The sequence below is a fragment of the Podarcis liolepis genome (assembly GCF_965112155.1).
Source record: "Podarcis liolepis genome assembly, chromosome: 14".
In the NCBI taxonomy this organism is placed as follows: Eukaryota; Metazoa; Chordata; class Lepidosauria; order Squamata; family Lacertidae; genus Podarcis; species Podarcis liolepis.
Window position 1 is genome coordinate 38661725 of NC_139569.1, and position 14078 is coordinate 38675802.

A 14078-nucleotide genomic window follows, 5' to 3' on the forward strand; every position below is an offset into this window, starting at 1 on the left:
GAATGTGGGTTGTATAGGTTACATAAATGGTTGCATACATTATGTAACTTAGGTAATTTAAATAGCATTAAATGAGCAATATAGCTTTCTGTAGAAACTGACCTGCAACAGAATTTAAGCAGACCAGATTGTGACAAGTACACATCAGAACAGAAATCGCTGTCTTCTTATATCTGTTTCTGCTACACGTTTGGCATCATGTAAAGACAATGCTGTTCTTGCTTTGGAGGTAGTCAGTTTACCCAACTGAAACTTTCTGCAAAGCAAATCTATAGGACTGACTAAAATGCACATGGTAAAGGTAAAGGGACCCCTGACCATTAGGTCCAGTCGTGGCCGACTCTGGGGTTGCGGCGCTCATCTCGCTTTATTGGCTGAGGGAGCCAGCATACAGCTTCCGGGTCATGTGGCCAGCAAGACTAAGCCGCTTCTGGCGAACCAGAGCAGCGCACAGAAACGCTGTTGACCTTCCCGCTGGAGCAGTACCTATTTATCTACTTGCACTTTGACGTGCTTTTGAACTGATAGGTTGGCAGGAGCTGGAACTGAGCAACGGGAGCTCACCCCGTTGCAGGGATTCGAACTGCCGACCTTCTGATGGGCAAGTCCTAGGTTTAACCCACAGCACCACTCACGTCCAAAATGCACATGAGTCGTTGATTAAATAAAATTTCCTCATATAGGGCTGCTAATTTAAGGTCAGTCCCAGGTTGCAGGTTGGGGTTAAAGAATGCAAAAGTCCTGTTGGATCAGGCCAAGGGTCCACTTAGTGCAGCATCCTGTTCTCCCATTGGCTGACCAGATGCCTACAAGCTGGACATGAGTACAACAGCACTCTGGCCAGCTGCAATTCCCATCAATTGGTATTCAGAGGCATAAAGGCAGGTCCAGGACCTGAAAAACTTAGAGGCCCCTGCATTACCATATAGCAAAACTAGGATTTATTCAACTGTTAGTATTCAATTAATGCAATGAGTGCTTGGGATTGAAAAGACACAAGGGCAAGGTATGAGTTTATGCGGAAAATATGGATTAATACAATGTTTTGTTTTGTTTTAAAGTATTTATTATTATTTTTGCTAAATGATGGCCAAGTTGTGTTGGCAAATGCACAGCCGTCTTCTTGGCATAGAAGGACGTAAGATTTATGCGGAAATGGCCTAAATAAGTGTGTTTTTTTCCCTATGAATAGGACCCATAAGGATTATCTTAAACAGTTCCATATTCTGCACATCATAGCATTAGAATGTAGCCGTATATATAGAAATGGAAATATAAAACACAGGGCTTAAGAAAGATTGAAAAATCTCATTGGGCACTATATAAAAGAATAGCTTATGTAGTTCGTTTTGCCAAGATACCCATAAAAACATCTTAAGGCATACATATATTTTTGTTTTAAAAGCAAGCAGGTGAACAGCAGTGGTTAATAATCCCAGAAAACGCCTTCGTTGGTAACCGCAAATCCATTTTATGATTGAAATATCATTAATATTATTCTGAGACCTACTTATTCCACTTGACTCTTCTGATCTTTACTATTTATACACTTACAAATCCAGATGAAATCAATTTCATGGTAAAATGATTCTTGTTGTTTTAATAAAAACGACATTTGTATTCTCTAGGTGGATTTTAGGGGTGTAATGGATCAAGGAGTGAAGCAGTCTTTGCAGACAAATCAATTCTGCAATGTTATATACTACCGCATTTCTCACACAATTCTTTAACTTCGGCAAATTCCGATCAAAGCTGATACCAAATTCCTTATTTGCAAAATGTTACTAGGAATAGTTGACAGTGGGGGTGGGCAAACATTTTTTTGCCAAGGGACCACAATCCCCCAGCAAGGATTGCTTGACGAGTTGACAATTTCCACTGGTTCCTAAGGGGCAAATTACTAATGCGTTGTCATGGACTGTTTGGACACACAGGAATGGTGCGAGGAACCAGGTGGGGAACTTTTGTTTAGTCGTTTAGTCGTGTCCGACTCTTCGTGACCCCATGGACCAGAGCACACCAGGCACTTCTGTCTTCCACTGCCTCCCGCAGTTTAGTCAAACTCAGGCTGGTAGCTTTGAGAACACTGTCCAGCCATCTCGTTCTGTCGTCCCCTTCTCCTTGTGCCCTCCATCTTTCCCAACATCAGGGTCTTTTCCAGGGAGTCTTCTCTTCTCATGAGGTGGCCAAAGTATTGGAGCCTCAGCTTCACGATCTGTCCTTCCAGTGAGCACTCAGGGCTGATTTCCTTAAGAATGGACAGGTTTGATCTTCTTGCAGTCCATGCGACTCTCAAGAGTCTCCTCCAGCACCATAATTCAAAAGCATCAATTCTTCGGCGATCAGCCTTCTTTATGGTCCAGCTCTCACTTCCATACATCACTACTGGGAAAACCATAGCTTTAACTATACGGACCTTAGTTGGCAAGGTGGGGAACTACAAAGGCAAAAAAGTTCAGAGCCTGGGAAGAGGTGGTGGGACAAGGATGAGTGGCCAAAGGGAGAAGACTGGGAAGAAGCGGAAACACACTGCCACTTTGAATTGTTATACCTAAAAAGAGGGTGGGGAACCAATTTAAAAAGCAAGGGGAAAAATAAGAAGGAATCAAACAGGACAGGAGGAATTCTGAGTTGTGTCCACTGTTAATTCCACCCATGGGTAGGCCAGCTAAAATTAATGGGCTGTTCTTCGAGTTGAATGTAGCAGTTTACAACTCTCTCTTAGGATGGAAGAATGAGGCTGGTTCAGGAGGCATCAGGGGCTGCAAAAAATGCAGTGCAGGCTTTGAGAAATAGCTTCCCAGTTTCACCAACATTGATGGAGTCCAGGGAGCACTTCATATTCTCTCTCTCTCTATATATATATGCACTTCATATACTATAAACACACACACGCAAGGTATATTTTAAAAAGTATACACTTAAAAAAATAAAATGTGACAGTGTCAAATAATCACAGCTTAATGTGGAAAAAAGATGGTCCGGACTTGCGTGCGAATGCATGCAAAAGTGGCATCAACCAGATATACTCCAGTTTTCAACGTCATCCCTGCTTTAGTATAGCAAAAGGTGTACAGAACAGCCACATAAAGTGAACAGTGTGCCATATTCCAAATAAAGAACAAAACATATAACCCCCTACCTCAACTAGGCCCTAATCTAGAAATCAGAACCTGACCCACTGCAAAGAAGTTACTACATGAAATATACTCGGAGTCGAGAGTGGATTTCATGCTCTTTATTCAGCTCATAGTTGTGAGGAGGAATGGAAGTTCCCCCAGGATGTCTGCTTTATATACATTATTTACACAATGGGCCCCATGTGATTGGCTAATTCCAGGATTCTCCTGTAGGCCAATCAGGTTGTGGATTCACTTCCACCTGGAGCTGGATTGGGTGGCTCCTGCGGACCAATCATGCTGCTGCATTGTTCTAGGACCAATCAGACTGCTGCATTCTGAATCCTATTGTTCTAGGACCAATCAGACTGCTGCATTTTGGATCCTATTCAACTCAGTACATAACAATACATTTCTGAGCTGGGGTGTAGGTGGGGGTGCATTGCAAATAACAAAGAATTCCTTGAATATTTAAGGCCTTAAGTCTGTAGTCTGGTTTCTTACAAAAATATGTATGCAGAACAGTCTCATTAATTTATTCTGTTTTTTTCTATACTCCACTATTGGGGGGGGCGGGTCTGCTCTCCTGCTTTTGAAAAAGGAGCATGCCAGACTTTCTAGATGCAATACCAAGCGCACTTGGTTTTTTCCCCCTGCAAAAATGCTTTTTGAAATTTTGGAACCCCTCCCTGGCCCTGGGGTGGAAACCAAGTGGGCACCCACTGGGCTGGCCACTCGCAATGCTATCCCTGGTGAACCCTTTGCTGGCTGCTGGAGAGGGAGTGTAGCACCTGCTTTTCATGCGGAAGGTTCTGGATTCAATACCCGACATCTCCAGGTGGGAGTGAGGAAGTCCTGTCTGAAACACTGAAGAGATGCTGCCAGTTAATTTAGACAATACTGAGTTAGATGGGCCAATGGCACGATTCAGAAAAAAGTCTCTCTCTCTCTCTCTCTCTCTCTCTCTCTCTCTCTCTCTCTCTCTCTGTGTGTGTGTGTGTGTGTGTTCATGTGATGAGCTGGTCCTTATTGTTGACGTCAGTATCTGATGGCCTCCACTCAGGTCCTTCCCTAGCAATTCCCCAGAACCTGGTTATACTGGTTTTAAATAACAACACTTTGGAAGTCCCGAGCCCCAAGGAGGTTAGATTGGCCTCAACCAGGGCCAGGGCCTTTTCAGCTCTGGCCCCAGCCTGGTGGAACACCCTACCGCAGGAGATCAGGGCTTTGCGGGATTTGACATCTTTCCGCAGGGCCTGCAAGATGGAGCTGTTCCACCTGGCCTTTGGGCTGAACTCGGTCTAACCCCCACCCCCGTTTATATTTATATTTATTTTTTTGGATGGAACCCCTTATATGGGATCTGTATATAAATTTTCGCTCGGCTCTTTTTGCTGGCCCATGTAGGACCAGCATGGATAGTTGGCTCCGGTGAATATTTGACGTTTTCTTCCCTTATGGCTTTGATCTATAGGCTACCATTAAAGCAAGGCTGCAATTTAAGCTGTATTTTAAACTATATTCTAACTTTTTAATCAACTGTTGTTGTTGTTGTTTGTTTTGTTTTGTTTTTGTTTTTTTAATGTTGTTAAAGTATTTATATTTAGTGTTAGCTGCCCTGAGCCCAGTCTTGGCTGGGGAGAGCAGGGTATAAATAAGTATTTTATTATTATTATTATTATTATTATTATTATTATTATTATTATTATTAAAGGCTGGAGCAAACTGCACATACACCCTGTCTTGTAGGAAATATGGGTTCCTTGGGGCATGGCATAGTTCCATTGTCATGAAAGAATTCCATATATATATATATATTTACTCATATGCCAGACATATGTGAATTTTGTGTATTTCCCATGATCTTGGCCTGAGAGTATATCAGACAACTCAGAATTAAATGTAATGCACAGATGGCAAAGCAGGACGAAATGGAACAAGACAGGTGGGTCTTATTTGCAAAAAGAGGGAGCAATTAGGAATTGTATCCGATATCGGAGTTTTTTTTCATCTACCGGACTTGACTCACCCAAGTGTTTGTTCCACTGGTAGATGCCAGCAGTTTGCTCCATTATGTGGCTCAAGCCTTCCAAAACCCATCCAAGGAAAAAGGAGGAGGGGGAGACTGTAGCGACTCAACGTCTTTTTTTACAAGACTTGTGTGCTGTCTTGGTGGAGAAGCCATTTGGCACCAGCCAGCTTTTATAAAAGTGGGCGAGGAGCTGGCTAGTTTTATGAGAGATTAAAATGATTCAATACATCCACTAAACAGAACCTCCCACTGGAGGGTGTAACAGTCATATTTCAGAACGGTACTCCACCACCGAGTCCAGGAAACACACGCTATATTTATAAGCAAGGACTGAGTTTGTGCCATGATTCCCATGGAGCTGCAGAAAAGTCACTGGATGTAACATGGGCTGGAGATTTCAATGTCCTAACCACCTTCAAACCTTTTTAAAAGCAAGTTTCTAGTTCTCATTGTTATTTATTTAAAGCCTGGTTTTTTAATGATAATAATAATAATAATAATAATAATAATAATAATAATAATAATGTCAAGGCAGCTAATGCACAGAAGCAATAAAACAGCATCATAAAACTGGACCGCCAAAATATTTTTAAAGTGTATATTCACTGTCTGGTGTTAATTCCAGAATCTAGGGGAGATGTTGACTAAGGCGGGGGGGGATCGCTGGAATGGGGGAATTGAATAATGCTGCTGCAGAGGGCAGTTAATTTGACTGGGACGCAGCAACAGCAGGGAAGGGGGCATTTAACCCTTTTGCTCTGGTGCTGTTTTCCAGACAAAAAATAATCCCCTGTTATTTTCCCCCTTGTGGAGCACGCAGCTGGGGTGGGGGAGAAGCAGCCTTGATCAGGAAAGCAACTTGGCTGAGAAACCCCTGTATTCCCCATTCCTTTCTGTGCAGTGCTCTCCCCGGGAGATGCTTATGGGGCAATCATTATCAGGCCTCTACGGTGATCTTTTAGTGGAGTAAGGAAGGGCTTGTCCTTCTCATCGTGTTATAAGACCAGCATTTTAGATACAGTGGTACCTTGGTTCTTAAACTTAATCCGTTCCGGAAGTCCGTTCCAAAACCAAAGCCTTCCAAAACCAAGGCGTGTGTTCCCACTGAAAGTAATGCATAATGGATTAATCCATTCCAGGCTTTTAAAAGCAACCCCTAAAACAGCAACTTAACATGAATTTTACTATCTAACGAGACCACTGATCCATAAAATGAAAGAAATAAGCAATGTACTGCAGTCACACGATCAATCAATCAGTAGCTGAACTGGGTTCCACACAGTCACAAAAACAAAACAAAAAAGCCATAAAAACAAAAACGCAAAATAAATAGCAAAAACAGACAGACCTCAGCGTAACACTCAAAACAGAAGAGTGGCACTCAAAACGGAGCACATTAGGCTTCTGAAAAAAGTTCACTAACCACAACACTTACTTCCAGGTTTGTGGTGTTTGGGTTCCAAGTTGTTTGAGTACCAAGGCGTTTGAGAACCAAGGTACCACTGTACTGTACATTTTTTAATTATTATTTTAAAATTGTTTTTTTAAAAACTAGTCATCTGCATTTAACTTAAGTTGCTTGGAGAAGTTTTCTGTATAAAGCACCGAACAAATGTAATAAATTTCAATACCACAAGGGAAATGGACTATTACAACCCTCCCTGGGTCCCACTTCTCTGAGTGGGAGCCATGAAGGCAGCAGTTCCTTGAAATAAAACGTTTGGATCTCCCATATAACATATAATGTTGGTCTGTCCTTTGGGGAGAGAAACCTGTGCCTGGATTGTCCCACTACAAAACTGCAGGTGGGCTCATAGCAACATATGAAGCTTGACCTTACACCAAACCAGACCTTTAAGTCCATTTAGTTCAGTATTGTCTGCACTGACTGGCAGCTACTGTCCAGGATTTCAGGCAAGGATTCTTCCCCAGCCCAATTGGAGATGCTGGAGATTGAACATGGGTCCTTCTGCATGCAAAACAGATGCTCTACCACAGAGCTGTGGCTTATATGATCAAATCTTCCATTTTTATTTTTTTTATTTTAAAAAGGGCTGCCATGTGGGGGATAAACCCAGATGTCAGGGGGAAAGGATTTTAAGGGAAGGTGAATTTCTGTGTTCAATGATTTATTTATTTTGGTATAAAGTAAAGGGTAAAGGGACCCCTGGCCGTTAGGTCCAGTCCTGGCCGACTCTGGGGTTGCGGCGCTCATCTCGCTTTATTGGCCGAGGGAGCCGGAGTACAGCTTCCGGGTAATGTGGCCAGCATGACTAAGCCACTTCTGGCGAACCAGAGCAGTGCACAGAAACGCCGTTTACCTTCCCGCCGGAGCGGTACCTATTTATCTACTTGCACTTTGATGTGCTTTCGAACTGCTAGGTTGGTAGGAGCAGGGACAGAGCAATGGGAGCTCACCCTGTCGCAGGGATTTGAACCGCTGACCTTCTGATTGGCAAGTCCTAGGTTCTGTGGTTTAACCCACAGTGCCGGTATAGAGAAGTATTAAATTGTACAGGCCCTTCTCCTGCAGTCTGACAGGACTGGCTTGTTGGACTGGAGAGGTGAAGCAAAAGCAGGCAGTGAGAAGTCAGGCAGCTCATTGGCCCTTTAGGTTAACTGACAGCTGCCGAGTCAGCTGCAGTACCTCTGTCTGGCCATCCGTAGTGGTGGCGCCCAAGGGCAGCAGGCAACAGCTCCCTCTTCTGGTGGGCTTCTTAGCACAGTGGTTCCCAAACCCTTTTCTCCAGGGACCCGTTGACGGTCTTGGCAGATCGCTTCCATGATTTTTCTACCTGCTGTGGCTCATGCGCTCTGCTAAATGCTGCACGATGTCTAATTGTATTTTTAGTCCTGTTTTTGAAATTTTGTTTTGTATTTTGATGCATTACAATTTTCGTTCCACATAATACAATGTAAGAAAAAAGAAGAAGAAGAAATAAACAGTTCAGTTGGTTAGAGCATGGGGCTAAGAATGCCAAGGTTGCAGGTTCAATTCCCGTATGAGACAGCTGCATGTTCCTGCAATGCTAGGGCTTTGGACTAGATAATCCTCAGGGTCCCTTCCAACTCTACAACTCTTATCATTCTATACATATATTTTTTAATTATGCATATTTAATAGGGGTATGTCATGGACCAGCTGAATGAAGCTCAGATGGCCATGGACCAGTTTGGCACCCCACGGTATTAGGGTCTGAAAATGGTCACCAAGCTCCCTCGTTCAAGACTCCTAGCATTTTTTGCATTAGATCAGCCGTGGCAGACCTCTGGTTGTCCTTGCCAGCCCCAGCCAGCATGGCCAATGCGTGGGGATGATAGGAACTGTAATCCAAAGAGACCTGGGAGGGTCACAGGTGCCTCAACCCGGCACTTGATTGATAGTATATCTTAAAGCAGTAATGGTATGGTGTTATGTACTAAACTTGGATCCTAGAACAATAGGCAAGTAGGATCCTAGAATGCAACAACTGATTGGCGTGCAGGAAAAGACCAATCAGGCTCCAGGAGGAAGTTGATCAGCCTATTAGGCTGGTAGGATCCTAGAATGCAACAACTGATTGGCCTGCAGGAAAAGACCAATCAGGCTCCAGGAGAGAAGCAGAATCAGCCTATTAGGCTGGTAGGATCCTAGAATGCAACAACTGATTGGCCTGCAGGAAAAGACCAATCAGGCTCCAGGAGGGAAGCAGAATCAGGCAATCAGACGGGACTCACTGTGTAAATAATGTGTATAAAAGCCTGAGGTTTGGGGGGGCAATTCAATCACTGTTTTACAAGCTGCAATAAAGAGCATGAAATCACTACAGGACTCATATGGGAAGGGAGGGTTCTGCATGCCCACCCTCTGTTTTGTCCCCTGGAGCAGCTCCAGTTTGGAACAGTGATCCACTGACGATCCTTGGGGTGTGTGAAAAGGCAATGTACAAGCACTGCTTCAGGGGGGGAGCACCTCAAGGAAGTGCCACAGGCTGCTACTAAGCAGCTACTTTTTATTGTTGAACCTGCACTTCCTCCTCCTCCTGGCTTTACCTTGTGGAACTTTCCATGACTCCTGACACCACCCTAATGCTTTAATTCCTGTACCTGGTATTATGTCTTGTTTCCTATCTTGCTTAGACTTGTTCTCTTGGCTTGCAGTCCTATCCTAGCTGTGGCGCAATCCTTCCCCCCCCCCCAGCCCCAGGCTCCGATCCAGCACACATTCCTGATTCTGACTTTGGATTAATTCTTGGCTTTAGTCTCCTATATTCTGACTCTCTGGCTCTTTGGCTCCAGAAGGAGAGTCCACAACAATGTGCATCAGTAGAGCACTTTACCAACTAGAAAACAAAGCAGAACCTTATACAAAAGCAACGAAATTCGGGGGGGGGGGAGATGTGGGAGACGATCCACAGAGCCACCACCAGACAGTTTAGCTCTGGACAAGAAGAAAACCGCCGGCAGTTTATTTTACAAACTGCATTTGCAAAGGCGCACAGATCGTTTCCAGATCTTGGACCAAAGAACGCTATTGTTGCATCATAAGAATGACAGCTTTGCTCTACAACGAGTAGCAAAGGGTGCACAACTGTGGAGTTAACACAGAGCCCAGGCACCAGGTTGGAATGAAGCGCAAAGTGAGCTTTATGTTTTTCACTGCTTCTCCTTGCACAACACTGTCTAGCGTCCCTGGTGTTTCTACATCTAGTATCACACACACACACACACCCTTTGTAAAGGAGGAGAGGTAACAATCCAACAAACTACGTACAACAAAAAGCCAAAATTAAACAGGAATATAATGAGGATTGCAAAATCCAATGGTAGGCTACCCTGACCTTCAGCTACATGCCCCTGCTGACAAACAGGTCACTATCTCTAAACTATTCTGAGGGCTTCCATATGCTATGTGGTGTCTGAGAAATGCAGATCACAGCTCCCTGTCTAGGCATCTCAGGAGGAGCTAGAACTTGGGTTGTGTTTTCCACAGCTTCTGTTGCACTGGTTTCCTTGGGGAGGCACTAGAGACTCTGAGCCGGATTTTGCTAGATAGATCATTCATGCTGGAACTGCTACCAAAGAGGAGTGAAGGGGTCTCTGGATCCTCCTACCACCTGTATCATCTCTTTGGCATTTCTCCAGACCCGGCTCCTGGTTTCAGTAGCTTCAGGAGTTTAGGGACTCATGACACCTGCAAAGCACATTCCCCCTGAAATATCCTTACCACTGCCAATCTTCCAGACCCTGCAAACACTTGTCTAGAGCCACGTGAGTAACTTTCTTCCACTCCGGAAACACAGATTGTATGATTCTTGGGGCAGGAAACTGGTTTTTTGTTTGTTTGTTTTTTTGCTTGAGTTGCTCCGTTAAGGGCCATTGATGCTACTAAATAAACAATGCCAATGATGTCATTATGTTAAACATAGCAAGTCATATATAACTCATATTTCAGGGGATCAATATATGTGAACACATGCTAGCTTCTGTGTTTGTTTTTGCTGAGCAGTAACAGGTTAAGTGGAAGGCTTTACAGAAGGTGATCTTGACATATTTTGGCATAGGGACAAAATCTAGCCCAAGTTAAACACTTCTAAAGCCCACATTGATCCATTTAGGTGTTTAACGTTCTTTCATCAAAATCAATGGGACTTAAATGCTGAATTTATTTGAATAGAGTCACATAAATGCAAGGAGTTTTGTTTCCTGTGCAGCAAAATAGGGGAAAAAATGCATTCATGTTGCACAACTGTTTAGGAATTGCGCCTGCAAATTTTGTCATCACTGCTAGGCAAAAATAAACATTTAAGGCTCTGTCATTCTTTTTAAAAAACAAACGAACTAAAAAACACTAAGTAGGATGTCTGAAGCTTTACAGCTGCTTTGTTTTATGGCAATTAGAGCAGTCAAACAAAAAGACAGATGAGACTCACATTATTGCTGCAGGTTTTATATCGAATATTCCTGCCTTCACAGTTCCTGGAAAAAAACAAAGTTTGAAAGGAATGACCAAGTAGAGTAACATTAAAAGGCTACCCTTTCCCATAAATAATTTTCTAAAATACTGGATATATGTTATGGCTTCTCAGATTTAACTGAAAAGATGATTAAGTAAGGATGACTGTCTGATGAAGCAGTTACAGCTTTTCCTGTTAGGCTTACAGCTGTGCAAAGTCACAACTCACTGAGACGTTTCTGAAATATTATTCATAAAGCATTATACTGTTTACCAGCAGTCAGTTTTGACAAATGATTTACAGGATTAACAACAAAAGCCCTCCAAATCGAACCAAGCCAGTTATTCATGAGCAAATACTCATCTTACGGGAGGCAGGGCCATAAGGGAAGGCCAGCTAGATGCCTGTGGAAAGCCAAAAGAAAAGGCTAAAGTAAAAGGTAAAGGACCCCTGGACAGTTAAGTCTAGTGAAAGGTGACTATGGGGTGCAGCGCTCATCTTGTTTTCAAGCCGAGAGAATCTGCATTTGTCCACAGACAGCTTTCCGGGTCATGTGGCCAGCAGGACTAAACCGCTACCGGCAAACGGAACACTGTGGTGGAAACCAGAGCACATGGAAACACTGTTTACCTTCCTGCCACAGCAGTACCTATTTATCTACTTGCAGTGGTGTGCTTTCGAACTGCTAGGTTGGCAGGAGCTGGGACAAAGCAATGGGAGCTCAGCCCATCGCGGGGATTCGAACCACCAACCTTCTGACTGGCAAGCCCAAAAGGCTCAGTGGTTTAGACCAGTGTTTCCCAACATTTTTTGGGCAAAGGCACACTTGTTTCATGAAAAAAATCTCGAGGCACACCACCATGCCAGATGGGGAAAGGTCACTTTTTACTTATGTAAAAAAAAAAAAAAAAAATAGTAACAGCATAGAAGGTAATGGTAGATGACTGTTAGGGTCTCCCCCCAAATGCAGAATTCTATTAATATCTTCCTTAGCGAGCCGCGTTAACCCCTGTAATGCTTTCTATAGAGTAAGCATAGGGGACACTGGGGGATGTGGAACCAAGGGGGCAGTGGGCCAAAAGAGTTCGGGATCTACTGCTTTAAACAGAAATAAGAGCCAGTGGGTTCTTCCTTTTTTAGACTACAGTGCCACCTGCAACCCAGCATAAGAAGCACCCAAGCACAAGAGCACTCTCCTCTCTTGCAGCTTCCAACAACTGGTTTTCAGAAGCATTGCTGCCTCCAACCATGGAGAAAGAACAACGCCATTGTGGCTAAAAGGTAAAGGGACCCTTGACCATTAGGTCAAGGCGTGACCGACTCTGGGGTTGCGGTGCTCATCTCGCTTTATTGGCCAAGGGAGCTGGCGTACAGCTTCCAGGTCAGGTGGCCAGCATGACTAAGCCGCTTCTGGCGAACCAGAGCAGCACATGGAAACGCTGTTTACCTTCCCACCGGAGCGGTACCTATTTATCTACTTGCACTTTGACGTGCTTTCAAACTGCTAGGTTGGCAGGAGCAGGGACCGAGCAACGGAAGCTCACCCCGTCGCAGGGATTTGAACCACCGACCTTCTGATCAGCAAGTCCTAGGCTCTGTGGTTTAACCCACAGCGCCACCCGCGTCCCTCTAGCCTTTGTGGCTAGTAGCCATCAATAGCCCTGTCCTCCTATTAATGCCATTTAAGTTGGTGACCATACCGCGGGAACAAGTTCCATAGTTTAACTAGACACTGGCTCTCTAGAACAGCAATATCTCAAGGGTCAAAGGTTCCCCCACTCCTGCAGTAAGCCCTTGTATTATTGAATAAGACCATAGTTGCATCCATTTAGTTTTTCCTTTACTGGAGCAGATTTTAATGTAACCACCCCAGATCTCCTGTGTTGGGAGATTCGGCCTCTGAATAACCCCCACCCACCCCCTTCCTGTTTTGTATCATTCGTGACTTCAAAGTGCAATATGAAAGACCAACCTGCCATTTAAGCATCTCCTTAGAGAATAGGATGCTCCTCCTCCGCAAGTACGCGAACAATCACTCCAAGCACCCCAGGCGTCCCAGCCGCCTTCTCTGTCTTCGTCAGACTGGGAAATTCTTGAGGTCTGGAAACACGACAGAAAAAAAAGTAACTCAGCAGCCCAGGAAAGTTGCATATTTTGCAAATCCTTTTAACTGGTTGTTTACCCTGGGGAGATTCCTAGTCTGGTGGTAATAAGCAGAGATTCCCATTCCAAAATAAATTATTATGTCAACAGAACAAAGGAGTGATATATTTGCAACTGGAAAGAATCGGTCCAAAATAAAAGCGGTTTTTCTCTTCTTTCATAACTTCGCTTTCGTCTCTTCTGGGGCTTCTAAATTCAATTATGAGCACCAGGCCTTGAAAAACTCCATTTCCACACCAATCTGCGAAAGTGATGTAAACAGCACACTTCAAGGAGTTGGGTCGAGTAAGAGCTCAAGGCAACACGACAAGCCTCCAGAGTCATTTTGCTTACACTACAGTATAAAGTAGTAATGAATGCCCACGTGCCGTGCAAGTGGCGTCATAAAAAGCACCAATTCCCAAACTGCCAACATGCCATGAGAATGAAAAGCAATAAATCAGGGATGGGGAACTTCAAGAGTGGAGCCAGATGTGGCCCTCCAGGCCTCGCTATCTGGCCCTTGAGACTCTCCTCAGCAGGTTGCCCAGAAAGGAGCTGAAAATGTTCCCTGCGCTTGCTTTAAATAAAGTCTCATGTGAGATCAAAAGTGGGTGGACACTATTGAACACACACACATACATGCAACTGAGGCTGGATCTTGATTATCTGTGGGATTCGTAACTGGAAGCTTGGGGTGGCGCATCCCGTGGCCTGTGGCAAACGGTAATGTGTTATGCTGCTGTGTCCCCGCAACCTCCCTTAGCTGGGTTGTGGAGCGCTATGATGGGTTTTGGCAAGATCTTAGCAGAAGCTGGTGGTGGAACACCCAAGGCAGCTGCCTAACCC

The 14078-nt window shown here is 44.2% G+C and overlaps 1 protein-coding gene across 3 annotated transcripts in view; it reads right to left on the reverse strand.

Moving 5' to 3' along the window:
- The window catches only part of ADAMTSL3 (ADAMTS like 3), a 281389-nt gene that overhangs the window by 171822 nt on the left and 95489 nt on the right, over window positions 1-14078 (reverse strand). For all 3 annotated transcript variants that reach the window (XM_083475290.1, XM_083475291.1, XM_083475292.1), the window contains 2 exons: window positions 13060-13187; window positions 11064-11109 (listed from right to left, as the gene is read on the reverse strand). In XM_083475290.1, the coding sequence (XP_083331416.1) occupies window positions 11064-11109; window positions 13060-13187 (174 nt within the window). The remainder of the gene's footprint in view (window positions 1-11063; window positions 11110-13059; window positions 13188-14078) is intronic.